Source organism: Trachinotus anak, unplaced genomic scaffold, assembly GCF_046630095.1.
Source record: "Trachinotus anak isolate AG129_WGS33_773 ecotype Australia unplaced genomic scaffold, CSIRO_AGI_Tana_v1 ptg000013l, whole genome shotgun sequence".
NCBI lineage: Eukaryota > Metazoa > Chordata > Actinopteri > Carangiformes > Carangidae > Trachinotus > Trachinotus anak.
The window spans coordinates 17,569,909-17,596,539 of NW_027273864.1; the positions used below are offsets into that span (position 1 = coordinate 17,569,909).

General features: G+C 40.5%; 3 protein-coding genes across 5 annotated transcripts in view; 1 reads left to right on the forward strand and 2 right to left on the reverse strand.

Moving 5' to 3' along the window:
- Positions 1–3: 3 nt before the first annotated feature.
- Positions 4–3,808, reverse strand: rdh20 (retinol dehydrogenase 20). The gene is made up of 5 exons (XM_071493173.1): positions 3,175–3,808; positions 2,158–2,256; positions 1,766–1,911; positions 1,119–1,250; positions 4–1,022 (listed from the first exon to the last, which is right to left on the reverse strand). The coding sequence occupies exons 1-5, from the start codon at positions 3,625–3,627 to the stop codon at positions 902–904; spliced, it is 951 nt and encodes a 316-aa protein (XP_071349274.1). The 5' UTR covers positions 3,628–3,808; the 3' UTR covers positions 4–901.
- Positions 3,809–5,550: 1,742 nt separating this feature from the next.
- On the forward strand, positions 5,551–10,949 carry LOC139630573 (somatomedin-B and thrombospondin type-1 domain-containing protein). Of its 2 annotated transcripts, none has more exons than XM_071494151.1 (5): positions 5,551–6,570; positions 7,320–7,511; positions 8,084–8,162; positions 8,288–8,470; positions 9,665–10,949. In XM_071494151.1, exons 1-5 carry the CDS (start codon positions 6,336–6,338, stop codon positions 9,780–9,782), a joined length of 807 nt encoding a protein of 268 aa, XP_071350252.1. In that variant the 5' UTR covers positions 5,551–6,335; the 3' UTR covers positions 9,783–10,949. The 2 variants fall into 2 exon arrangements, with proteins under 2 accessions (XP_071350252.1, XP_071350253.1); XM_071494152.1 differs by having other exon boundaries at positions 6,348–6,574.
- The window catches only part of kcnb1 (potassium voltage-gated channel, Shab-related subfamily, member 1), a 35,909-nt gene continuing 19,387 nt past the window's right edge, over positions 10,110–26,631 (reverse strand). For both annotated transcript variants that reach the window (XM_071494148.1, XM_071494147.1), the window contains exon 3: positions 10,110–17,067. In XM_071494148.1, coding sequence (XP_071350249.1) covers positions 15,142–17,067 — 1,926 coding nt within the window. In that variant the 3' untranslated portion in view covers positions 10,110–15,141. The remainder of the gene's footprint in view (positions 17,068–26,631) is intronic.

The window sequence follows — 26,631 nt, forward strand, 5'->3', positions numbered from 1 at the left end:
CAAAAGTTTACTGCTCTCATTTTAATTTGAGTACCCAAACAAACTAATTCTGGGACATTATGACAGGAAACATTTTCAACACATTATGCTGCGGGAAATGTTCCATTATTCATACCTCCTCCCTTGCATGAGAATATTTTTGGGCAGCGACTACGTTTAACTGTATCACTGCTGTCTTTTACGATTAACCACACTTCTGAGCAGTTGTCCGAAGCCTTGTAAACATATGTGTGCACTGTCGTAGACATAATCCATAAGTGCAGTTTGCCCAGAATTTCTCCCAATTCACTGCCAGTTTTCAATAGGCAACCTTTTTTCAACAAGACTACTTCTTTCTTGCTCTTTTGCAGTTACATGGTGAAACAAACATCACTTGCTCTGATCAGAACAGTGTGTTTAGAGCAGTACCTTTTAATCATTTTATTTTATGTAAACATAATACAGCACAATATTCAGTTACATTATTTAGCTACAGATATTAAAGACACGCCCATTCCCATTTTGATCAGTCCGGGATTTAATCACTGTCCTGTCATTTCACGGGTTTATGGTGAAAATGTTTTGAAGGGACTTTAAACTTCATTTTGACACTCTTGAATTTTTATTATTTTTTTTTTTTGGTGTGCTGATGACCACTTGGCTGAGTCGTCATCTAGTACAGACTTCTGAATGATCAGTTTTAAAATCTAAAGTCCCTTCCATTTGGTAGTAATTCTGACTATCGCCATGTTGTGACTGAATCCTGGCTGTAGCTGAGTAGTTCGGCCTGCTGCAATTCACACAAGCAGGAGGATTTTTTTTTAATTATTTTTTTTAATACATAAACCCTTTTTAATTAAATGTTAAATTTAAATTTTAAGGTTTTAACTCCCACAGTTGTCATTAATGTACTTAGGTTTGACTATGCAACCGTAATGGCGGCATTAGACACTTGTTTCCTCATTGTATCAATGAAGGGGTACATGCACTTGTCGGACCCCATGAAACGATATGCAACCACATTGGATTCCCATGGCAACAATCTGGAAAAAAAACATGAAATTAAACTTAAAATGCTGAAATTGAGTTGCTTAGCAGTGAAATGCAGACATTAAGTTACGTTCAATAACATTACTTACGCTCTGGAGAGGAAAGGCAGGTAGGTGATTCGAGGGATGCACACCAGTGGTTGGTCTATCAGGATGGCGTTCATGGCCTGCTCAACACAGTACTGGGGCTCCAGAGGGGGTAGGAGCAGTTCTACTTCCTCCCTAACAGTGGCACCAAAGAACATTCATGAGTGGGATATCAGACAGTGAACGCGTAGGTTACCTAAACATACCGTAGTTTACCAGTACAATGGATTCCCTCTCCATTTAACACATGTATAATAAAAATACTGCACAGATTCTTTAGTTGGGGGCAAGTATAGTTGTAGATGATCAATTTAGCTTAAAATATCAGCAGAATAGAAATAGAATAGAAATAAGGAGTAATTTATTGAGGATTAATAGAAATCCTCCTATAATAGAGTCCACAGATATTGGCTTTTTTTCAGTTAAATATGTTTTCACAATTGCAATGACTTTACCATGCCACTTGCATTATTTTAGCAAATTGTGTTGGTGATTAGAGTATATTCAAGCTGACAAACAGATGCTACTTAATATATGCTGATAATATACTTAATCCTAAATCCTAATCCTTCCAAGTTTGGGTTTAAGTCTCTATTGACAGTGATTGAAATAAATGAGAATGACTGTATGTGGTTATTTTGTTGACATACCGAATCTTGCAGCCTTCAAACATGCCTGTGTCCACAATGTAGGGGCACACAAGAGTAGTCTTCACTCCTTCAACCTCCTCAGCCAGAAGCTCATGGGCCAGTGACTCGTGGAAGCCCACTGCAGCGAACTTGCTGGCACAGTAATCCTGTCCCAAATCAAAATAACAAAACGCACATCAGAGCTTGTTTATAATGTCTTTTTTAAAAAAAGGAAATATTTAGGAGCCATCATTTTCTGATTTCCAAAACCAGGTCAGATTGCTGTTTGCATGACAGGCATTTGAATTTTTTACATGAATTGTAAACTTGTTTAGAGAGGCGTGTTAAAGAGTGTTACAGTGAAGCTGTCATATCTTAGTGATGCAGTGATGTTTTGTCCCTCCCTGGTTCACCTCGACGCAGGCCGTGCTGAAGAGACCGAGGACGCTGGCAATGGTCACGATGTGTCCATGATTCTGGGCCTTCATCTGGGGGAGGAAGGCCTTCACTGTCTAACACACACACACACACACACACAAACACATTGTTATTTTGCAGTAAGTTACGAGGCAACATACTGGGCAGTGTTCATATGACTTGTGGGGACTTAAATATTGCTCAATGTGAGGGAAGCTTATGCTGCACGAGCAGCTTCACATTAAGAGGATTTATGTGGGAATCCTACAGTCCATAGTGTGAATAGGATAAAGCTATTAATGCAATACATTTTACATGTCATGTGTCACACTACGCACAATAACCTGCACTGTTTAGCTGATGATGTAAAGCATCTTAACTTTTACAATTTTGCAATTCGAAGGTTAAATCCAGCTTTCCAAATTTCAGTCAGTGCTGACTCATTGTCTGTGTCCCACAAAACATGGTTACAATTGGTTTTTAATAATAATCGCACAAACTTATTTCAATACAGTCGCTCCATTGACAAGTACTTATTCTTAATATTTGACTGTCATCACATTAGAGGCTACTGATCTGTAATGTAGACCTTTATAAAAATTAGAGAAGCAATTATTGTTCTCAATAACCTCATTCACAAAATAAACTCACCAAAATTACAAGAAAAAAAATGTTCCTGTCTCTGCACCAGCACAACAAAAGTGAATATTTGTAGTTCTTGCAGTTTTGACAATTGCACTGAGAAAAATTCCAGAGCAACATCACTTTAACAGATATATTCTACCAGATACTGTATATAATGCACAGCCACCTGCCAGCACTTTTGATTGGGACTATTTCTTTGATAGAAAACAGTCCAAATGAAAATACTGAGTCTCAGAGATGGAGATCTTAACACCTGGGCAAAAAAACATAATCATTTGTGTGAAGTCAGTTCAAATCAGTTCTCTCTGTTCCTCTCTGTCTTTTACTCCATCCATATACCAAAGCCATATTGAGTTACCAGTTCTCACCCAGAAGAGGGCGTGACAGTTGACTTTCATTGTCCTCTCCATCAGTTCATCAGGACAGTCTAACATGCGCTCCCCTGCCACCACTCCAGCGTTGTTCACCAGTATTGTGACGTCTCGGCCCAGGTCCTTTCTGACAAGCTCTGCATTGTGATACACGTCCTCCCGGTTGGTCACATCCACCGTGTAGGTGTACGCCTTACCCCCCATCTCACACACCAGCTTGGCTGTCTGCTCATTGGAACCGCTGTTGATGTCCCATAGCACCACATCTGCTCCGTGCTTAGTGAATTCCTGAGCAAAGAGACGACCCAGGCCACCTCCTGCTCCGGTGATCAGCACCAGCTCACCGTCAATGGGCTTGGTGCGTGGGCGCATGATGATCCGCATGGAATTGCGCAGGATGAAGTAAATCACATCCAGCAGCATCATCTGGAGGTCCATCAGAAAAATCATTTTGACTTAATTTGGTGCTGATGGTCTTGAGTGCAAGAACAAATCTCTGTGTAGCCTAAAATGGATCAGACTTCACACCTGTTACCTGTGAAGGTCTATGTGCCAGACTAAGTGTTGGATAGTGTGAGTGCAAAGGATGCAGACAGCCAAGCTGGTGTTTCCCTCCCTCTGTGACCCTCAGCCTGCATCCTTGGTTTATTTAAACACTCTCCTCCCGGATTAGAAATACCTAAGCTCCTAATAAAACCACTTTTGTTATAAGCTGGGAATGTATGAGTTTTCACCATTAGTAAGGAAACTAACGAGCCAGACGGCATTATGACCCATTCTTGAAGTTTGAAGGTCTTTGTGGGACACCTTTCAAAGTTCACAGCTTTGACTTACTGTACACGTGTAACTCTCATATAAACTAGTTCAAATGATGTAAAATATCTTAATTAGGTTTCATAATTCTAATAATTCTCATAATTGATGTGAAGCAAGAACACTACATGAACCTCAACCTCGGCTGTATCTGTGCCAAGCCCCTTTCATAGTTTTTGAGTAACATTGAGTCAGCAGAGTGAGAATTGAGAGTTGGGGTTGAAAAGCTGAAGCTGAAAAACTATCAGACAGCTTGAATGAAAGGACAGCATAGTGGTTAGTTGTAGTTAAACTGATGCAGTGAAGTAAAGTTAAATTAGATTTGGTGTTCAGCGAAGCGACACCATTCAAGGATAAGGTTCGGTCCCATACGGCCTCCCTCTTGCAGTGAGAATCATATTGAATGAGAACTTAAGGAGATTATGTATATGAACTGTAAATCTGTGCATTGTTAATTAAGACCCAAGAAGGCTGCTTGTTGTGTATCACGTTCTTGTTTTCTTGGTGAACACAGCCAGCGTTGTTTGTTCCCAGGGTGCATATGTGAGCCACAGTTATCGGACCATGCTGGTGAATTAGCATGGTTTCACCCGTTGATAACAAAATCTCAAATTCTGTTTATTTAAACTCACTGTGCAACATTTTCAAAGCAATTCATAACTTTTTCCTACCTCTAGTATTTTTTTTTACATTATAGAAACAGTATATAACAATAATTATTTCAGTTTATTTTCATACCTTAGTGAAATAAAAGCAAAGCAATTGCAACATGGAAATTAATTAGTAGGCACAATCTCACTAATGCAAATCTTGAAAAATATGTCTTAACAAATACAGTTTAAAAAAAAATGTACAGCATGTGAAACTGAGTCTGACAGTTTAAATTACAGGGTTGGACAGTCTCACTCTCCCTTCTTGACTGTGACAGCTGTAATTGGGTTGTGAGAACTGCTTTAGAAATAATTATTTTGAAAAGAAAAAATCCTCACGTTTCTTGATGAGAGGATTTGATGGCATGAGACGTGTATTATAAGAACTGAAGAGAGGGTGTGACTGGTGTCCGTACTGCGGCTGTATCCAGTTTGTTCTGACTGTCTGTTTACTGGAGCAGTAAATGGGTGAGGTCCTGGTCTCTGCCAGCTTTACAGCTCCGCAGATACACAAGGGGGCCACAGGATAGGGCCACACAAAGGGAGAATGATCCACCACTGTTACCTTGATGGTTTTTGCTAAGTCTGGACGTATATTTCTCTCTTACACAGAACACAATTCTTAGACTTGTGCTTGGTCTTTCAGCTCCTCCCGTCCCCCGTCCCTTTTGTCACTATCTGCTCCCTCTCTACACACACACACACACACAGTAACAGGCTACTGGGAATCTGAGTTTGAGTGGAGGCCTTCACTGTCCACACTGTTGTTCTTTATGCATGAATAACCTCAGCCATAGGAGTTTCATTAATCCACCCTTTTCACATGTTGAGGCACACATGGGTCAGGGAGGTTGGCTGCTTCGCTAACGGATAAAGAGGGACTGTGTGAAGGAGAGAATCTGAGCAAACACACCACTCATTTTCATTTTCTAACTGTTTGCTGTGGCGCAGTAGACACATAAACCTTCTTTCCTACACACTGTCATGAGGATTTTTGCTGAAAGTGTCCTAAATGAGATGGCCTGACAATGCAGCTCAGTGTGGGTCTGTGTCTTACTGTTTATTGTTTCGGCTACTCAGTGCCACTACATAGGTGTGTTCTCTTCATTGTTTCATTTCACATTTCCTCTCTTCACATAGTATTGTGGCTGCACTACCAGGCAATGATTCTAGAGACACTGCAGGGCAGGCTCAGTATAATGAAAGGCAGAACAGACTATAGCAGAAGAAAAAAAAAAAAAACAGTGGCAGGAGATTTTCTGACTGGCTTTCTCTCATGATGAGTGAGCAAGATCCGCAAAGCGTTTGTTGAAGTGATTCACTTGAAAATTCTGTGGAAACACTCAACGTCAGGAATGACTTTAATGTTAATTTCCTCTCTTAGGTCAGATCTAATAATTGCCTAATATGTGGCCTTACACAGTCACACTGAATTTAGTTTTGTTCCAGTCTAGCACTGAACTTCATCTACAGTGGTGAACTGCGCCTTTAAGAGATGCAGGGTTGACACGTGAATAACTTCCAACCCACCGGCCGGTGTTTGAGCCGCTGACCTAACTGACCACAGATGGTAGAAGTTCATCATAACACTTTTCAGGTCTTCAGCGGGACCGCTCTGCAGGGAAATAACTTCCTGCGCCGTCGCGGCTGCAACTCGCTGAGGTGCATCACTTGTCGGCCGTGCGCTCGGGCGTGATGACAGTGTGGAGGAGCAGCTCCGTCGCTTTGATCGGTTGTCTCGGACTGTGCCTATTCCTCGTCGGTCCGTGCCAGTCGGGCTGTCTGGAAGCGGGCCTCTGTTGCTCTGGCCGCGACCCGTCATGCATCAGTGAAGGTTGGAGATCGGACCGGTCACATGGCACCTGCTACTGCGACCAAGCCTGCGTCTCCACCATGGACTGCTGCCATGACTATGAGACAGCCTGTCCGGGTAGGTATGTGATGATATCAGAAAAGAGACTGAGCTGTTCGTCTTTATCGAAGAAATGCATTGGGAACATGAACAAATAAAAGGGTCACCTCAAATTCTGTTGGATATAGTACATTTTTGTATTAGAAGCCGCACTTTTCGGGGAGACTGGGGGTGGTTGCAGTACTTTTTGCATTTCTCTCAGTTACTCAGACAAACAACAGATTGTTGTTTGCTTTGCTTTGATGTGGCTGCTTAGCTGGGGACAGTTACAATAACTTGCTGCAACAGTCTGCACCCTATAAGGCTCTTGTGCCTTGGAAGTGTTGGCCAAGAGTCCTTTTATATGTAACAGCTTTTATATGTAACACATGATGCTACCCTGTAAAGCACAAGAGTGCCTTATAAGGAGCAACACAATAATTCAAAGGTCAGGGCATTATGACAGAAATACAGCTCTTTAAACTAATTACTCTCATACCTCTAAAACAAGTTTTTTTCAGTAAATGCTGCAGCAGATGCTGAATGTGTCTTCTGTGTAGGTGGAGGGTCTAACTGAGCATGTGTTTAGATGAGGGTCATCACTCTAGCATATTTCTGATTGGAGGAATAAGATTAGTTGCAACCGTCCTTCGTTGCAACTGCCCAGTCTCCCCTATATATGGAAGACTTTGTGGCATTAAATAACTGATAGCTGTAAATAATTAAATCCAGACAAACCCAGAGAAACCTATGTGACCCTTCCTCAGCTGTTTTGGTCTTTCCCTCAGCGGCGTCCTGTGTGGTGAGTGAGTGGACGCAGTGGTCAGGCTGTGCTGAGCCATGCAGGGCCACAGTTCGCAGGCGGAGCAGGGTCGTCTTGCAGGAGCCGCTCAATGCAGGGAAACCCTGTCCCCATCTGGAGGAGCACGCTGGCTGTGCAGAGTACTGGTCGAAGCAAGGGCACTGTCACAACTCACTTGGTGAGAAAAAAGCTTGATTCTTCCACAATTTTCATTCAGATTTTCATTACTGCCTTGTTGTTAAACAGTGTTGGATAGTAGAAATTTACACTTAGTGAATATAAAAATTGTGATAATCCTACATGTGCAGTTGTTTATCATTTAATAAATATGGGTCATTATAGTAAATACCTTGGAATAAGGAGTGTTTGAAAAACTTTCACAAGGATTTATACAGATTTATACAGGTTTTTGGTTATAGCAGTCTATGCAGTATCATTTATAGACGCTGCCCCCACAGGTTAAACCTATCTAAAAGAAATCACCTGTAGACATATCAGATGAAGCCTTAGACTGAAGCTGTGTCTGTCCCTTAATGTCATGTCACTTTTTTCTCTTTTAAAATCGTAAAATAAATCAAACAAGATGCTAAATGAAGACCATTCATTCAAATGTGATACACCAGAGAGTCAGAGAATCCTATTCTCATGAACATTTTCCCGATACATGCTCATTTCATGTTAAATGTATGAGACCCATATTGCAACATATGGTCACATATAATGGTCTTATTATGGATGCTCCCTCTGCAGTCCCAGCTCTCATAACCACAGGTGGCTATGGCAACGCTAGGAAGAAAAGAGACATCCCTGACAGTGGCGACATTACAGGGTAACACATCCAGACCATCCAGAAAAATGTGAAATTACCCTCTTTTTGTTTTTGATATCGTCACTATATATTCAGTTGTTTTCTGTATGTGATTGTGTGCATGTGTGTTTGTGTGTGTAAAATAGGTATTGCGTCCAGTTTCAGTTGACCTCTCTGACAAAAGGGTGCCAGCAGAGTGCAGGCCCACACACCCAGTGGATGCAGTACCTGAGGGAGGGGCACCATGTGTGTGTCGAGTGCCAGCCGCCTGCACTTGCGCCTGGACAGCAACACTGTGCCGGAGACGGAGAGGAAAACGTCGAGGACAGGTGAGAAGGGAAAGAGACTGGAGACTGTGGTTCTGAACAATGTAAGATCAAAAGAAGTCTCCTTGCATTATAACATTGTCACAGCAGAACTCACTGCTTGTTTTATTTCACTATGATTCAAGTTTAATCGGTCCCACAAATTTAAGCTTGTGTTGTTCAGGAAATGCTAATGACCATAATAGATAGATAAGTGTTTGTTTTTAAGCCCAGCTAAGAGTTTATTCAGCCATGAAATTAGCTTGAAGTTCATTTTCCTTATATGTGAAGAAAGAAAATAACTTCACTACGCTAATAAAATGAAGGTGACTTTTCTGTCTCAAGCCATGGCACAGTTACAATAAGTATTCGGTAATTACCAGCTAACAGTATATATCACAACAGTAAATTAAAAAAGTAATTACATCTGGTAATACTCATATGTTACACACGGCACTCTTATCCTTCAGCAGGTATAATGATCAATAATAACATAATCTGCTTCTGAACCCTATATTCCTGTCAACATGTTACTTAGGACAGGAAAGATGCCCTTTTTTGGTCATGGCACAGTACTTAAACATGTGAGAAATAATTAGTGAAAAGTCAACAAAGGTGTGAAGGGACTAATTAAATGGTTCCATCTCTGTTACCTGCTGAGGAGCAACTTTGTTTAACTGCGTAAAAGAAATAGTTCAACATTTAGTTGTTGAGTTCGATGTGAGGATAAATTCCACTATTCTTTTAAGCATATACTTAATTATAATAATTAATTCATATTAGGATGTTGGGATAATCCTAAATCCTACAAAGCCACAAGACAACACAAATATTATTTTCTGTCATTTAATTTTTGGGAGAAAAAACATGGTTGTAGCTCACTAAATGGTTGTACTGTATTAATTATTGAAAAATAAATGATGTACCTGACCGGTTAGACCTTGGCCCTGGCATCTGCTAAAAGCTGGACACATAATATATGTCTGTATTCTGAGAGGTGCAGTGGTGTATGGAGAATCTAGGTCAGTTGTAACATGTCACATTTACAGGATTTGTTTGATTTCATCACAGACCGCTGGTCTGCACCCAATTTCACAGATGTGATAATCAGTGTAACAGCGAGAAGTACCACTAGATGGCAACATTGTTTATCACTTTGATTTAAAGAGAAATCTTGCGAGCACTAACCAACATTCCCCCCCTCCCTCCATCCTGCAGAAGACAGTCTCTCCAGTGGCAGGCAGTGGGAAACCCTCGATGCAGGGGTGTGTGGAGACGTGTTGGGAGGCTGGAGGCCTGCTCCTGCCCAACAGTCCACAGCTTCCTCTTCATCTGACCTCCTCCTTCCTTCTGTTAGTCTCCCTGCTGTACATATTTACCAAGAACAATCTACCCGTATAAGACGAACACTGGTCTGTAAATCTATTCTAGACAAGAGTGCTGGTCAGTGGACAGTTTTGCCTTTTTAGTTACAATGACCATATGTAATCTGTGACTCCAGATAATTACAACTGCCTGTTAATGTAAAATATTCCGATTTATCAGTCAGAATACAATAAATCCTCTACAGCCTTCTCCACAAAACAAGCTTTAATAATACATGTTCCTGTCTACTTTGGTTTGCAATTCCAAAACTTGAAAAATGAACGTCAGCAATTCCTAATCAAAATGTAAAGTGATCTGATTTATTTCATTTTGAGTCATCAAAGGGAAATGTTGCTTTTCTTAAGAAATAGAAATATCTTGGGACATTGAGAAACTTTCTGTTTTTACATGACAAGTACTGGCTCTGTGTGAATCACAACCAGTCACAACGCCAAAGTTACAACATGCACTGAACGATAGAACATTTATACAGAAACAACAGCATAGAAAGTCAACAGGTAAAAATGTTTTTTTGTTTTTTTTTTTACAAAACAGACAGCCTCGGGACCTACAAACAACATTGTATAAGAGCTGGCTAAGGTCGTTCAAATATCTTTTTTCAATTCCCTGGAAACAGTGTACTTTACAAAGACTGATGGCTTAGGCAAGGTTGGGGTCAATTCCACTGAGAGCTTAAAACGTAGAAAAAATATAGTGTATGTTTTTAATTTGTACTAGGTTTAATTTCTCTCACGGTCTAATACTGGTTCATTTTATAATGTCATGTGTGATGTGTGTTTTACTTTATCAAGGCATCTTGAATCGACCCCAACCCTGTAATACAGTGTTAGATTCAGAGTGTGTGGAATTGGGCTACTTGCTAAAGCAGTGGTTCTCACTGGGTTTTTGAAACTACCACATGTCCCTGAAAGGGTCCTATATGGTTATAACTAAAAATGAAAAAGACTTAAACCTCTTTACAATTAAATTTATCAGCAGGTTCAGCAACCAAATTCTATTTTAGATTTCAGCTAAATGCATTGACTGTACAGTTGAGAGTCTTGTCATGGAAAACTATGAGAATCTGTGCTCTTCATCTTAATTTGTATCAATAAAAATAAAGTGGAAATTAAAACAAGTCACCTGATTATGTTCTCTTCGTAAAGCATGATGGTTTAGTCCTTGTTTCATATCAGAATTTCTCCACAGGGATCTCAGGGAAATTAAAAGCTCTTTTAAACTATTAGAGTTTGTAAATTTGAATGGTTCCCTTGGAAATGGATGGGTGTAAAGTGCCCAATAAAATTAAAACAAGAATGACTTGTAAAAATAAATAATATTTCTTTTTGTATTATGGTGGTAACATGTCACAGTATCACAGTCTAGGTATCAAATCACAACATCATGCTTGGTGTTTCTTTGCACTACCTTGTCTGTAAGCCTAAGAGTGTCAGTACTATTGTCAGGATTTCAGTACTTGTGTGTGTATGCACATGGTTTCACATTTGTGTAATATGTGCCCATAATAAATCTTAGTTCCCTACAGTAGTGCTTGCTGCCTATTAGTGAACTATTGATTGTCATCATTGTTGAGAAATATTCCAGTGAAAAATGGTCCCTGACTACCGTAATATATTGTAAACCTAAAATGATGGGACAGAAGCTCACACAATGCTTCAGCAGGGTGTTGTGTGATCTGAATGCCCTTTATATTAGAGTTTTAAATGATGTTATGCACTCAGAAGGACAACTCAATAAAACAGTTTGAAATCACTACAAATGTAACAGGGTAAAAGATGCTGAAATGTTTGGCACACATTGGCCTTGACTTTTCATGAGGTACAGATAAATATGCAATAAAAGACTTAATCAGAAACTAACACATGAATCACATGTTTCTCTTCTTGAGACTGATGTCATCTTAACAAACAAATTAAAATGTAATGGACCAAGCTTGTGTGTTTTTTAAAAAATTGAATTGAACCCATGCCACTCCAACCTCACAGTAAAATACCAAGAATTATACATTTGTATTTGGGACAGTATGAATATAAAGGAGCAGCCGTTCATAACAAGTGTTTTGGGGGAGATTTATAAAAAAAAATCACTAGAGATAATCAAGAAATTGTTAAATATCTGCAGTCAGTTGTTTTGCATTAACATATTTTCCCATTTTAGAAACCATATAACACCATGGAACACTTCTTTACAGACGATGCCTAAGTTTATGTTTTAAAATCCTTTTTAGGATGATTTTCTTTTCCTGAACTTTGCTTCTGATGTTAACGGATACTTTGGTTTATTTGCAACAGAGGGCAATAATTAGTACTTTCACTTGAATGCAAAAAAGAGCTCACACTATGATGCTGCATAAAATTAATTTGTCGCTAACTCAAACCATCCAACCTTGCGTAATTAATTGCAAATGTGTTTTGTTGCTAGATAACAATGCTCCTCCCATTCCTCCCCTCTCAGCTGTAAATAACACTTCAAAAATTGAATGTGTTAAAGTAATCTTAATTTCTTATATGATTAGAGCTGTATTGGTATTAAAGTCTGTTACTGGTGGCTGTTACAGTCAGAACTATAGATGAAATATAGCAAAAACAAAAGCAGGATTCCCCCCAACATGCATACATTCATATCAGAAACACTTTATTCTTTTCCATTATGTGGAAGCCACACTGCTCTAATGCCCTGGCTTTACAGCAGTCCTACACACACACACACACACACACTCACGGTTCCATCTGCCTCTCACAGTCATTGCTATTCCTTTCACACCTCAGCTCCTCTCACCATGGGAGAGCAATATGAAATGGTTCAACTCTGTGATTAAAACAGGAAATGAAATCAGGGTTTGTGATACGACTCTTAACCACAACACTAAAAAATGTATGTCAACCACCTTCTGTTGACTTTCCAAACAAATTTCACTCAACACCTACATTTGTAAAAGTGCAACTACTTCTTTGATGGCATCCTTTACTGTTGTATTTGTGTCAAGAAGTGACTAAGAAAGCTTTCAGTTTGCTCAGTTTCATTTGAGAACTTGTTTAGTTGGCAGTGAAGGGTTACAAAAATTCAGAAGGGGTTGGGAGAGGAACTGTATTTGTAACGTTGCTCATGTTAACATGTTCTTAATGGATGTAAAGGCAAATGATGTGTATGATTTAATTAAAATCCTCAGGACACTATCAACACTTTTCATGTGTTCATAATTTTACTTTTTACTGTTCTGACTTGCTGCAAAATGCATTTCTTTGTTTCTGTTGAAATCATTTATGCTCTTCTGCACTCCTTTATACTCCTTTATACTGTGTGAAGAGCATGGTCGTTCTGCTAATACCAGTGTAATGAATTTGTCTGTTGTTTTTTAGTGGTAAGTGACACTATAAGACTGTTTCTCTCTGCTATGTGGCCATATAAACAGATAAAAGAGAATGCATTGTGGGTCCCTAATAGTCAAGAAACCAAACCTCATTTACATAATTTATATCGTGTGGAATTATAATTAATTATGGGAAGTAACAAAGATTTAAGACAAACATAACAATGTACAAGGTCCTCACAACATAATTGTGCCCTTACACAGCACTCATGAATGTGCACAGTGAGTAGTAGTGGCTCTGTTAACATGTAACTACTGTGCATACCTGTCACGTTATGGATGCATGCCTCTGTGTGTGTGTGTGTGTGTGTGTGTGTGTGTCTGTCCGTTGTTATATGTGTGAAAATACGTTACATGCAATCAGACTATTTCGCCCCAATTAGCAAACCGTTGGTGAGCTTCTGTCAGCTTTTGAGGACAGCTGCTGTCACCATGGAAACTAAGTTTGTCCTGAAGATTGTCTTCCATAACTGGACGTATCTTTTGTGGGTGTGAGTGTGTGCTCATGCATGAGTTTCATCATTTCTGGTATTACAACTGATTTACAGTAAAGTTAACCTGGTTGTGTATATTCAGTGCTATTAGAGTTTATTTTGACAATTTAAGGAACAAAGTAGAGGTGGATAACTCCCATGCTTCCAGTATCTTGTACACATATAGTATCTTCCATTATCTGAAACTGTGTGATCTCTTTGGCTGCTTTCATGTTGGTCAAAGGAAGGCCAATGCATGCTGAACATCTATTACTGGAATCTAAACTTCAATGCAGTAAGCTATAAACATTTTTAAAAATTTGAGGATTTTCTCATATTTAACTATTTCTTTCGATATAAAGAACAAGCAACTCATTATGATTTTGTGTGTTGGCCGGTTGGGCTCATGCATGCTTCATAAATGTGTGCTTTATGCAGCAATCAAGATTATTATGTCTGGCTCTTATGTTAGCCCATCTTGGTACACCAATACCATCCTTGAAAATGATGCTGAGGTGCTGAGACAATATTCACTGATATAGATTTGAAAGATATGATAACATAGGGGATAGCAAAATACTGTTCAAGGAGCGCTCATTGTAATGGGTGTAGGGCTGAAGCCTCTGATAACTGCAGCCTCTGTGCCAAGACATTGAACCTTATACAGGATTACTCTTCACATATGATTATGACACAGGAGACTAGCAAATCACATATTTCTATAAGGAACTTTCTCTTAGCTATATAAAAATAAATCAAGTAAGACAATCTCAAGAGTGTGTGTACATTAATTGTAATTATATCACCCATCAGCATTCACACCATTCACACACACAACACACACACACGCACACACGCACACACACTCACGCACAGACATACACACCTTAACAAATGTAAATGACTAAGGCCAGGTTTAGGAATGGAGGGCACAAATAAGTAGCTTATAGGCTTCTAGGTCCTCTCCTGTATCTCCAAGACTACAAAATGAACTGGGACTCTGTAATGAGACAGTGGGCAGCTGGGATTTTTTTACTAGAGAATATAAAGATAACCCCCTGCTGCGAAACCACATCATTCAGTTGGGTTACACCAGATTCAACCACAAAACTGGATTTCTCTGACGAACCTGCTTCCATGGGGATCTCTGAACAGACCTATTGGCTACCAGGGAGTGTTCCTTTGTTTTGTGGGTGTGGAATACCGCTAATAGGAATGAGCTGAAGGAGGGGCAGTGACATTCTCCAATTTAGAAATGTTTTTCTCCCAGAGTATTTACCACACATGTTCACCTTATTATGCCACAGGGCTTACTGCCCAGTGGCATGCTCAGGTAATTTGTGAAATGTTTCTGTGAGACTCCTGTCTCTCCCTTTGTCTCTGGCTTATGGAGTGTTTTTAGTCTGGTGTCTTTATCACAAACACTCTGGTCCCAGTTTCCTGTTTGTTTCTGCTCCACTTGTACCTCAGAGGTTTTTATCCAAAGTATTTTGACGCCCCCTGTCAACCTTTGGTCTACGTGCCATCTCATGTCCTACATGATTCTCATGAGTGACCCCACGAATCCCTTCAAGGGGGAACAGACAATTCTGGCCCAGCATTTTCTGGGCTGCTTCTAAATGGTTGGTGCCCCTCTGGTAATTGATGTTGATGTTGCGCTTTGGGCTTGATCCTGCCAACAGACACTCTGAGGGACTTGCGTCAGAGATGTCGCGAAGGTGCTCATCATCATCTGTATCAGCATCAATGTATTTGCTGATGGAGGAGTCATGGAAGGTGAAAAGAGTTGGGGCCAGGGCAGTGCTATCAGGGGACTTTGGTGGTGTCCTGCTGCTGGCAGTGGTATAGATCGACACCTCAGGACTCAACAGAGAGTGGTCTGACAGGACTGAGTTGTCTGAGAGCGGGGATGGGCCTGACTCTCCGTCGCTGTGGCAGCCTCCTTTCGGGATTAGGCTTTTTGAGGAGTTGCCAGAAAAGAAGAATTTCCTGGGATTCTCTGAGCGTGAAGGCTTTGTGACAGATATGGGAGTCAGCATGGGCTCACGCTCCCCAGTGGTTTGCTGGTCTGTTTTTGTACTGGCATGCTGGGACAAAGCTGTAGCTGGACCATGCGAGAACCGGTTGCCTTCCTGAAGACCAAGGTCCGTTGCTGGACTATGGGGGAAACGTGGATTCTCCTGGAAGTCTGTAGCACAACTGATGTAGCTGTCAATGCTGGACAAGCTTTTCATGTCTCCCACACCCTCTCTGGTTCCTAGGACTGGTGGCCTGTGATCTTGGATGGCCCCAAGCTCTATCTCATCTCTCTGTTTGCTGACTCTGGAGCCTCTGTCTTTAGCATTGAGGTTGGGTTGTGACTGTGTCTTTGCCATCTGGTTGTACATCTCCTCTAGCTTCTGAACATTTAACCTTTGGGGACTGGTAGCCCGGGTCTTATTGGGAGAACCTAACTCCTGTGCGTTGAACGAACGATTTGAGCTTGTCTCTGATACAGCCCTCTTGGGGGTCCACTTCCAACGACTTGGAGAGAGGTGGTTGTCATGAGGCCTCTCACTCTTCTCTACCACCACATCCATCAGTTCTGCACTACGCGCAAATGCCTCTTTCAAGTTCATTGAGACAATGCTACCATTTCTCTTTGCCCTCTCAAGGGCCTCTCTTCGTTTAAGTGCTTTTTCCTGCCTTTTCTGCTCCTTATAGAATTCAGAGAAGTTATTTACGATAATAGGAATAGGCAGGGCAATCACGAGTACTCCAGCTATGCAGCATAACCCACCCACAATCTTTCCCAGTAGGGTTTTTGGGTAGATATCTCCATAGCCTACTGTGGTCATAGTAATAGTAGCCCACCAGAAAGAAGCTGGAATGCTTTTAAACTTTGTATCCTCCTCATCCTTCTCAGCGAAAAACACCAGACTGGAGAAGATCATTATGCCCATGGCCAGGAAAAGGATGAGCAGGCCCAACTCATTGTAGCTCCTCCTCAGGGTGAAGCCCAGAGACTGAAGTCCTGTGGAGTGACGTGCCAGCTTCAAAATACGCAGGATGCGCATGATTCGAAAAATCTGAACCACGCGGCGGACATTCTGAAATTGCAGCACACTCTTGTTGGATTCTGTCAGAAAGATGGTGACATAGTATGGCAGGATGGCCAACAGGTCAATGACGTTTAGAGGACCCTTAAAGAACTTCCACTTGTTGGGGGAGGAGAGGAAGCGAAGCAAGTACTCCATGGTAAACCAGGCAATACACACAGCTTCCACGTGGGCCAGTTGTGGATTATCTGTGGACTGGCCAAACTCATCTGTGTCTTGCAACTCTGGAAGGGTGTTCAGAGACAAGGCGATGGTGGATAGCACGATGAAGAGGATGGAGATGATGGCCAGGACCTGAAAGACAAATTTAGGTAATATGACTTAAGATTGTAGGATCAGTGAATGACACACAGTATATCAGTTTCAATATCAGATATTAGATATGCACTCAAGCATAAATTTCCTATTCTGATTACAACCTATACAAAATAAGATAAATGCAAATTCAGTGTATTTATTAAGGTTTTTGATTACAGCATGAAATTGCAGACAGTAAGTGAATTCCAATAACCTTACAGTCTAAACAAACCTTCAATAAATGCCTGACTAAATATATGATTGGCTGAGAGCTAATGGATTGGATTGACTTGGACCACTTATTTATTCATGACTCATTTATTGGGCTTATCCACATGAGTGAGTGTGCTTGAGTGAAAATAATGTTTAGCAATCAATAAACAAAAGCAAAAGTGTAGAGAATACAGTGTATCGTATGTGGTGATTAGCGTCTCCAATGTTTCAAATTGTCAAATATTTAACAAATAAAGAAAAACTCTTGTTTTTAGGTGGATGGAGGTTTTTAAAAATACATTGACACTGACATAACATTTTCACATCTATTGTCATTATCCTTATTATGCTCACCATGACAATGCTTACACGCTGGTTATCAGAGGGTATAATGTTTACTATGTTAGCATGTTAACATTTGGTAATTAGTAATGAACAAAAAGGAGTCCTCACAATGGCACTAAAGGAAAAGTACAGGGACCACCGAAGTCATGAGTATTTATCTTTTGGGCACCATGTATATCTGTACAAAATTTCATGGCAATCTATCCAATGGTTGTTGAGATATTTCAGTCTGGACCAGAGTCCAGGGACCAATCTGTAAGCAGAATGCATGACAAAATGTATGTAAAACTTCTCAGATATAGAATAAGCAACTAACTTAAAAAAATCAATCAAAAACACATGAAATAGTATAGTCAAATAGTACCTAGATGGTAAATGAAAAGTTCTATGATCACAGACAGAGCCCTTGATTGGCCTCTTCAACTCCTCTCTTTGCATTGAGATTATCTTGTCTCATTATCTCAGAAAATCAGACAAACCCTCTGTTTTCACACAGTGCTGACCGTGCTCAGTATCTACCAATTAGTGACCCAGCAGGCACTGAATGTCAATGTAATTTCAGAAAGATACTGGACTCCAATGACTCTAATGTTGGACAAATGTTACATTTTGGTTGGAAATGAAAATTGGGTCGAAAATCCGTTGGCTAATTGAGATTGTTGCCTTCAAGAGCTGTTGGGTTTTGCTCATGACAAGTGTTGGTATTTTATATGTCAAGATGGTGTTGGCATGAGACTTTTGGAATACGTTGGATTTTGGTTGCTTAACGTCACACCTTAAAACCAACAAAATATTAACCATTTCTGTCATCAGAATTCTATGTCAAATTGACATTGGCATCAGACATTGTCCTTGAATTTTGGTCACGTCACAACCGATATTTAACTATATATTAATGACTAGTGATGATGGTGGCCAGCTGCGTGCCTTTTGGGGACATGGTCAATGTTAGCTAAAAACATCAGGGTGAAAAGGGCGCTGATCATAGAACTGGGGTCACCAAATATTATCTTCATACTATTTCACACAGGTTCCATCCTCTTATGGTTTCTCTAGACTGAGAGAGAGGGGGGCTGTCACTGCCTCTCACTTGCTACCCCTTGTTGTGACAGCATATGACATAAAGATGAACATGAAACAGTCACATGTTGTAGGAGCAGAATGTCCCCAGAATCCACTGCACTAGATGATGTCTTCACATTACACAGTACAGAGAACTGGCATGTCTGTCAGAAAACAGCACCCTGACACACACGCACGCGTGCGCACACAGACACACACACACACACACACACACACACACACACACACACACACACACACACACACAGACACACACACACACTATTCCACCTACACTCCACAAGTCATGCCAACAAGCAAGTACGTGGTGGTAGACTACACCTCTTTTAGCATTTTATGACAGCTCCCCTCTCAACCAGTATACATAGTGTAAACAAAAAAATCACTGCAATTGCTTTGAAGTATATTTTTGAGCTTGTCTGATGTGGATAAATGACTTCTCCTTTCTACCACAATAAGAGATACCTGAGGAAATGTTGCACTGCTCTCCAGTGTGTATTATCCCATCAGTCATCTACACCTCAGATGAAAGAACTTGTAACAATAACCAGAATTATTTCATGTTTATAGGGTGTATTTTATGATGAAGAACTGATAGCACTATGGCTGCGTGCTCTTCAAGTTGAGACTATTTAAATCCACAAGTTCACTGATGTCACATCACAGACCAAAATCACATAAAATTACACAGGAGCATATTTTCTCCTCACTTAGAGGTACATAAACATTAAATTATTTTTGTTTTATTTGCCCAAGTTTGGACATCAGCCACCGAGATTACAGCTTTAATCCCAAGGACAGTGAAGAGAATTTTAATTCCGAAAAAATAAAATTACATAAAAACAACAACTATTTTATAGTTAATCTACATGATCCACATACACGATAAGACCCTGACTGAAACAGTTTACACTGGAACTAACCTTCAGAACTACTGAAGAAACCACAAAAAAAGTTTATGAAAATGAGAACTCTGTGGGTAATTGAATAATCATAAATGAGAAAGTCTTTTTAGAATTATTTTCTTTCATATAATTTGGCCCATGACGATTAAAAGTTTGATTCTGAAGACATTAGGAGATTTATTGGCTTTGTATGAAAATATGCAAACTCAAAATCTGTGTGGTATTATTTTTATTGGTTTATTCTGTATATAAAAATATCCATGAGACACTGGCCTTCCATGTTTTCAATCCACTGATAACTATTTTATTCGAAATGTTATAAAATAAACTTTTGTCAAACATCCAGTAGCTCTGTCCTGATCTTAGTGCTGAGGGACAATGGAACGGCTGCTGCCTGGCCTGAGTGATGGTGAGTCATAGAGGCTGCATAATCCAGCCGTGTGTATCGTGTATATTTAGCAGAGACATACATATGCTCTGATATTGTTTTACAATCATTTTAATCCTTATACACAGATTTTGCATGCTAAAACATTACATATTATTCTGATTACTGACTAGGCAACTTCATCATTTTGGCTAAATGTATCTTGGTCAACTAAGTTAAGGAATCATAACAGGGGAGAATCTGCTCCTTTAGTGGACCAAGGACAGAAGTACCTCATGAACTATTAGTTTGCACTTGTTATAGTCACCCTGAATGACTCCAAAACATCCTGACACAGGACCAAACAGCACAACTTAGAGGATGAGTAGGAGGCTGTAGCTGGAACACAGAGCCTGTTTTGGCAAAAACCCACACAAATAAGGTTAGGATGTTATATGATGAAATAAATCACAGAATAGTTAAAATACTTTCCTCTAAAAATGAATGCAGCTAAGCTTTAAACCACAATATTGTGTACACTGTACACATTTATAGGACACCCGTGACACTGAGAAAGATTAAATTAACTATTTCAATGTGATTTCATTTGAATTATAAAGCAAAATAATAATTTCATACTACCTACTCTTGATAAGCTTGACCAAAGCCTCATCAATGAACTGGATCTACTGGGTAAACACACAATAGTAATTTGTGTAAACAAACAGAGCAGAGCACACGATGCAGGGTTTCCCTATAAACTGTCCAGAGGAAATGAAGGCACACAAGCAGAAATAAGGCAATAGCAACAGTTGTTAGGAGGTGATTGACAGCATGGGCCTTGACAATGGCCTAATACGTTTCGAGTCTACTCCCTAGAGTAAAAGTGATGGCTAAAGAGGCAACCTTATCTACGACCAATCAGAGCAGGAGGACACTGTTGCCATAGCATCATGGCAGACATGAATAATGACCCTATCTGTTTATTTTCTTCCCTCAGTGCTCCTCTCCTCCAGCCCTGGAGGAAATCTATTTGAATCAAACACTTGAAGAGCAGAGAGGTGCTGGGACCAGAGAGTGAGGGTGGAGCTGACGAGGGCAGCACAAAACTGCAGAGGGAGAGAGGTTGCTGCGCTGTCAAGACTGGAAAATGACGGCGTTAAAAGAAAAAAAATGATTTGAACAAAATAAAGAACACATTGTATTTGTAAAAACAACCTATTAAAGTTCACTCCTTGGGTACCAGACACTACAGAATTGTAATGAGTCGGAAAAAGATGCCGCTAACAAATCCCAAAGTTAAAGCCAGCAGAGCTCGTATCTATGGAAGAGCAGGACAAAAAAAGGGCAGAGGTAATAGGATTGAGATGCTATAAAAAGGTCGCTAATGAAGGCACACTGGTGCTGCTGTGTAACATCATGGTTATGAGGTCAAGTTCCACTAGGAATCCCTGCACATTTCCCACCGGCCTATGTCCCTGTTGCCCCTGCCTCTACACACTGTGCACTCTCTCACATTGCCTCGCTTGTCTTTACCTCTTTTTTTTTTCTGGATTGTTTAATGTCACGGGGTGCTAATTTCATCAGACCATTGCACTGTAAAGCCAAGATAAACCTTTCAGTGCACATAAAGGAGGCTGCAAACAAAAACATGTCAAGGAAAAGGTTGAATGGACCTCCACACATGACTGTAATGGCATCAACAGAATTACAGACTATTTATAGACTCTCCGTGGAGCCAGAAGCACACTTAACAAAACAGTATTAATGACCACACACAAGATCATGTCCTTGTATGTTTGGCAAGTTCTGTGTGATGAATACTTGATTATTGTAGCTAGAATATATGGACACCGAACGTGCAAATGCCCGTTGGTGGCCTACTAAAGGGAAGAAAAGATGAAGGGAAGGAGTTATTTATATCTAGAGGAAAGGAAAAGACAATATATGTGCAAAAGATAGAGATAGATAGACAGAGAGAGAGAGAGAGAGAGAGAGAGAGAGAGACCAGATTGACAGGAAATCACACTTTTACTCTAAATAAAGCCAGATCACACTGGATTGTGTCCCTCAGGGCATACTGTCGTGTGGCTCAGCAGACACAATAGTCCACTCCCCCATCTTCTACAGGACAAGGTGACACCAGCCCTCATTAGGCTGTTTGAAAAGATATCTGGGACAAGAATTGGTGTGAAGAACACCCTCAAAGAAAAAAAAAACACCCAAAGACATACACATACTGTAACATTCTCCTAAGAGTTATATATGGAGGAGACTTCATTTCAGATATGGAAGAGAGGATAAGCCCTCAGACATGACACACATTACACAGAGACCGTTGGCTGGAACACTATATGCACACCAAAACAAATTCTGCTCTCCAGAGGCACCCACACTTGGGACTTAGAGAGGGGAAAACTGATTTATAATTATTCCTGGGCATCTGACTGTAGTTGTACTCGCTGTTTGCTCTGTCACCAGCTCTTATTTAGTTACGATGGCCTGGTTTTACGTTGGCTGTGTCCCAGCAGGTGTGATTAATTTTCTTTGTGCTACATTGGTTTTGTCAGGGTCAGGCCCATTCATCTGTCTACCCAGCGTTTGTCCAACAAGGATGGAACCTTGAACTTTGCTTTGTTTACACAGACTTTAAAAAAATGGGTAATATTTATAAATCAGAAGTTGACCATTAAATTGTTGACGTGAATGTAAACTCGGATCAAAAGGAAATTAGTGGTCACTGAAACATCAGCTTATAACGAATATAAAGTACAGTTCCTAAAACCTTTGAATCCTGTTGAACCATTTTGAAGCAGCAATATTGGATTTTAGTAGCTATACCAATTGATTAGGGGAAATATCAAGCTTTGCAGCTGCTAGGTGGTGCTGGGCAATAGGGTGCGTGATTAGTTGACTAAACGATTAAACGCTACCCTCGCTAATTGTCACCAGAAAGGCTCAACAATCCTACACTTAAAAACAATTCTGGAACTTTTCCTTTTGGTGCAGTTTAAGCAGAACTGCACCAAAATGTTAAAGTTAATGGATTTTTCCCTTTAAATACATATTTTATGATGTATTTTTATTATCATCCTGTGCAACCTTCCTCCCCTTAGTAGACAAGAGTCATAAATTAAATAAACTGACTTAGCGTTTTCATTTATACTACAATATCTATCTGAGTTTGCATTAGGTAGTGTTAGCTACTACAAGCTGCTGGCCACACAGAAACAAATAGTCAAAGCAATATCTCTCCTTACATCTGATCTCAGAACAGCTTTCTGTCCCATCAAGGATCGTCATCCAATTTACTGCCCACTTGTGGTGGCAGCAGGCTATCGTCCCTGCAAGCCAGCTTGACTTCCAGCTGTTGTAGCTATCCTATCATTTCTGTCATTTTCGTTGTCAGCGGCTGGGGCTTGTAAAGCAGAGGACGGCAGCTTAATTTGGAGGTTTGCACATACGTATTGAGGATAATCCTGGCATCATTGACGGGTGACTAGCTATAGCCAAGCTGTGTTTGTCAAGCTGTCCTTGACTCAGCCTCTACCGTTCTGAGATCAGTAATGATACTGCAATGATTATACGCATGCGCAGACGTGTGTGGAAACTTAAGTACAGCTCCTTTCAGGAATAGCTCAGTACGTAGGTTGTGCGCGTAGCAGGCCAGAGAGAGAGAGAGAGAGAGAGAGAGAGGGAGGGAGAGAGTTGGCTGTTGAGTTCTGCTTGCCTATCTGTAAAAGTCACCGCACGCCACTGATCTTGATGATGGGATAATTGGCTTGGACCAAGGTGCACTTGATTTAGTTGTTTAGTTGGTTCAGTCTCCCATGGTTAGGTGTAGTTCAGGTTAGTGTTCTCACACTGTATTAAGTCTGGTAGCATCCCAAGTGACAGCTCAGGAACTCCCAGATTCCCAGTGCACCGCTCGCCACCTTTCTCATTAGCAGCAACAGGAGCAACAGACATACTGCTGTGCAGTGGAAGCGCCTGTTCCTGTGAGTCCTCACACCATTGTCTGTTAACTCTCCAAGCTCTCACCCATTAGACCTACCTAATAATGATAGAAAATACACTTAAACTTCTACTTAACACTTTAATAGGCATGGGCTGATAAGGTTTTGGCAAAAGTGTGTCCGCTTTCAGGTGAGTAAATCCAGGTCTCTTTCTTGATCACTAACACTAAGACCCCTGACTAGTTGACTTGCTTTCCCATCATCCCTTGAGCCACATCCGAGACCACGGGGATACTATGCAACACTCTACCAGCCTCGACTGCCAGCCACTGTCACCATGACAACCCCCTTGAAGCTCGACAGGAGGTGGCTACGTGGACCTGCTTGTGAAAAGCAAGTCTGACAGTCTCCTTCTCTCTGTCTCTCCCACCCCCTCCTCTCTCCTTCCTCCTATCCCTGATTTGTACCTTATTCGAAGCTTACCCAGCTTTGAACCATCTGTACTGTTCTAGTCTTTGCTCTGTCTCTAGGTTTTTCTCTTATTTGTGTCAGACTGTTTGCATTTCAGTCACTGTGATACCTTCTTTAAGTGCTTAATAGGTGATCAGTTCAGTTGGTTAATATTGGTCTTTGGCTCAGTTTCTTAAATTAATGCCAGACACCATATTCAGGTGCAGATGTTTGCACTGCATGCCACACTTTTGCTGTCATATCACTTGGATAAATAGGCATCACATAACCACACTATTGATCTTCATCTTCATCAAGATGTTAATGAGAGTGGCTGATTGTATGCGAGTAATATTGTGAGCGTTAAATAATGTGGAATAATTCACACCCCTGATTCTGAATGTGCAAGGGCTCTGCCTCTCTGCCTGTGAAAGGATGGGGTTTCCATGGAGACGGGAGGAGACTGTGTCTTCCACATTTCCCCCAGCATGATAGCTTGAAACACACACACGCACATTTGCAGCGGCTCAGCTGTAGTCTCCCCACCCTACATCACTTCTGCCCCTAACTTTGAACAGCAGATCCTTGTTTACCTTAACCTCCCACATCTTGCCAAAATGAACAAGTTGTGCCTTGTGACTCTTCGAGGGAGCTACAGCCAGTTTTGGCTTGTAGATTCAAACCACTGACCTATGATCGTGACCTTGCTTCTCTAACAGTAAGGCTACCACACTTCAAACCTTGTATGTGTCTTTTTCAGGCTCCTTCTGAAGGAGGCTCAGTCTCTATAAATATTACATGTTGGTTAAGAGTCATTTTCTTAAATAATCTGCGCATGAATTGCAAAAGACCTTCTCAAAATCACACTAGCATAATAGATTTATGTCTTTCAGACTGCTAAGTATATTAAATTGAATTAAGTTTATAGGCCCTTTAACCTTGCTTCAGCTATGAGTATATTACACACATTTGTAATATTCTATTTTTAACTCAATTTTCATAAGATTGGATATAGATATGAGTATTCAAGTGATTGCCAACATTTAATACTATGTGCATCCCTCCATATGTAAATAATTTTTATTTATTCCCTAATCTAACCACCTTAAAACACTGTAATTTGAGGTCATAGAAAAGTCTGAAACGAGCCATTTTTGGGGGCCTTCATCAAACTTTTCTTTAACTCTTGTAGTGCTTGCATGCACAAAGTGCAGCACAACCCCATTCAGTAAACCACTAATGTAGGTAGGAAATCTATGCCTGGACCATCCATCTCTTGAATGAATCCCACCTCATCTCCTCTCCCTCTCAATTATTCATGCATTTCAGAGAATCCAGACTCAGCATCTATATTTAAACTCTGGCTGGTCTATGGTGTCTATATAAATAGAAACAGTATAGGGTCTGGTCTAGCACACCAAAGGAGGCTGTTTTCATCAGGAATTTTAACTTGGAGTACAGAGCATTTAGAAGGATTGGAGAGAGATGAAAGACGACCTTAGTCAGTGTTATGAAGACGCATTTCTGCATTGAGGAAATATCACAGAGTGCTAATAGAGCTTAATTTGGTTTTACTGGTCATCAAATGCCTAAAAACCTAATCTTTTTGAAGTCCCCCGACAGAGTGAGCAGTCAAATGTTGCCAAAATATAAAGAGGCAAGTCTGTCACATTGTTCAGGGATATTTCTTCTATATTGTGTAATGATGAATGTATGATGGAGTTCACACAGTGAACACAACGCGTGAGAGTTTATTTATTTCAGAAAGCAGAGAACGTCATGGTAAACTCTGCAGGCAGCTGCACAGAAGGAAAATGTAAACATGAGAGAAGCATTGATTTAAAACGCAAAGACAGATGGAGACGGAAAGACATGCACATAACTCCTCTACACACACACACACACACACACACACAAATACACATGCACGCACATTAGGTTATTTGTGTATTACACACTTCTCCCCAAACCAGTTTTTCGATGTATTACACCCCTTTCCACTTGCTTCCACTTAATTACAAATATTTTGAGCCAAGATTGAATACACAAACGATAATTCAATTATATCATTATATCATCATTATAAGGACGTAGTAGACTAGATGATTAGATGCATAAGCCCTGTCCATAATGTAAATTATGGACTAACTCAATTTGGCCCGCCTGCATCGGAAGTGGGCGGCACGTACACACAATGAAGGGCTGCGTGTGGTAGGAATGTGGTAGAGCGGGAGTTTGGCAG

What these genes read in the sequence shown, in the direction of transcription:
- LOC139630573 (XM_071494151.1), top strand. Translation starts at nt 6,336, where the DNA reads ATGACAGTGTGGAGGAGCAGCTCCGTCGCTTTGATCGGTTGTCTCGGA. An exon ending in GACAGTGGCGACATTACAGG is followed by an intron (nt 8,163 to 8,287) that starts GTAACACATCCA and finishes TGTGTAAAATAG; the next exon opens with GTATTGCGTCCAGTTTCAGT. An exon ending in GAGGAAAACGTCGAGGACAG is followed by an intron (nt 8,471 to 9,664) that starts GTGAGAAGGGAA and finishes TCCATCCTGCAG; the next exon opens with AAGACAGTCTCTCCAGTGGC.
- rdh20 (XM_071493173.1), bottom strand. Translation starts at nt 3,627, where the DNA reads ATGATTTTTCTGATGGACCTCCAGATGATGCTGCTGGATGTGATTTAC. An exon ending in ACTGTCACGCCCTCTTCTGG is followed by an intron (nt 2,257 to 3,174) that starts GTGAGAACTGGT and finishes TGTGTGTGTTAG; the next exon opens with ACAGTGAAGGCCTTCCTCCC. An exon ending in CTGCCTTTCCTCTCCAGAGC is followed by an intron (nt 1,023 to 1,118) that starts GTAAGTAATGTT and finishes TTTTTTTTCCAG; the next exon opens with ATTGTTGCCATGGGAATCCA.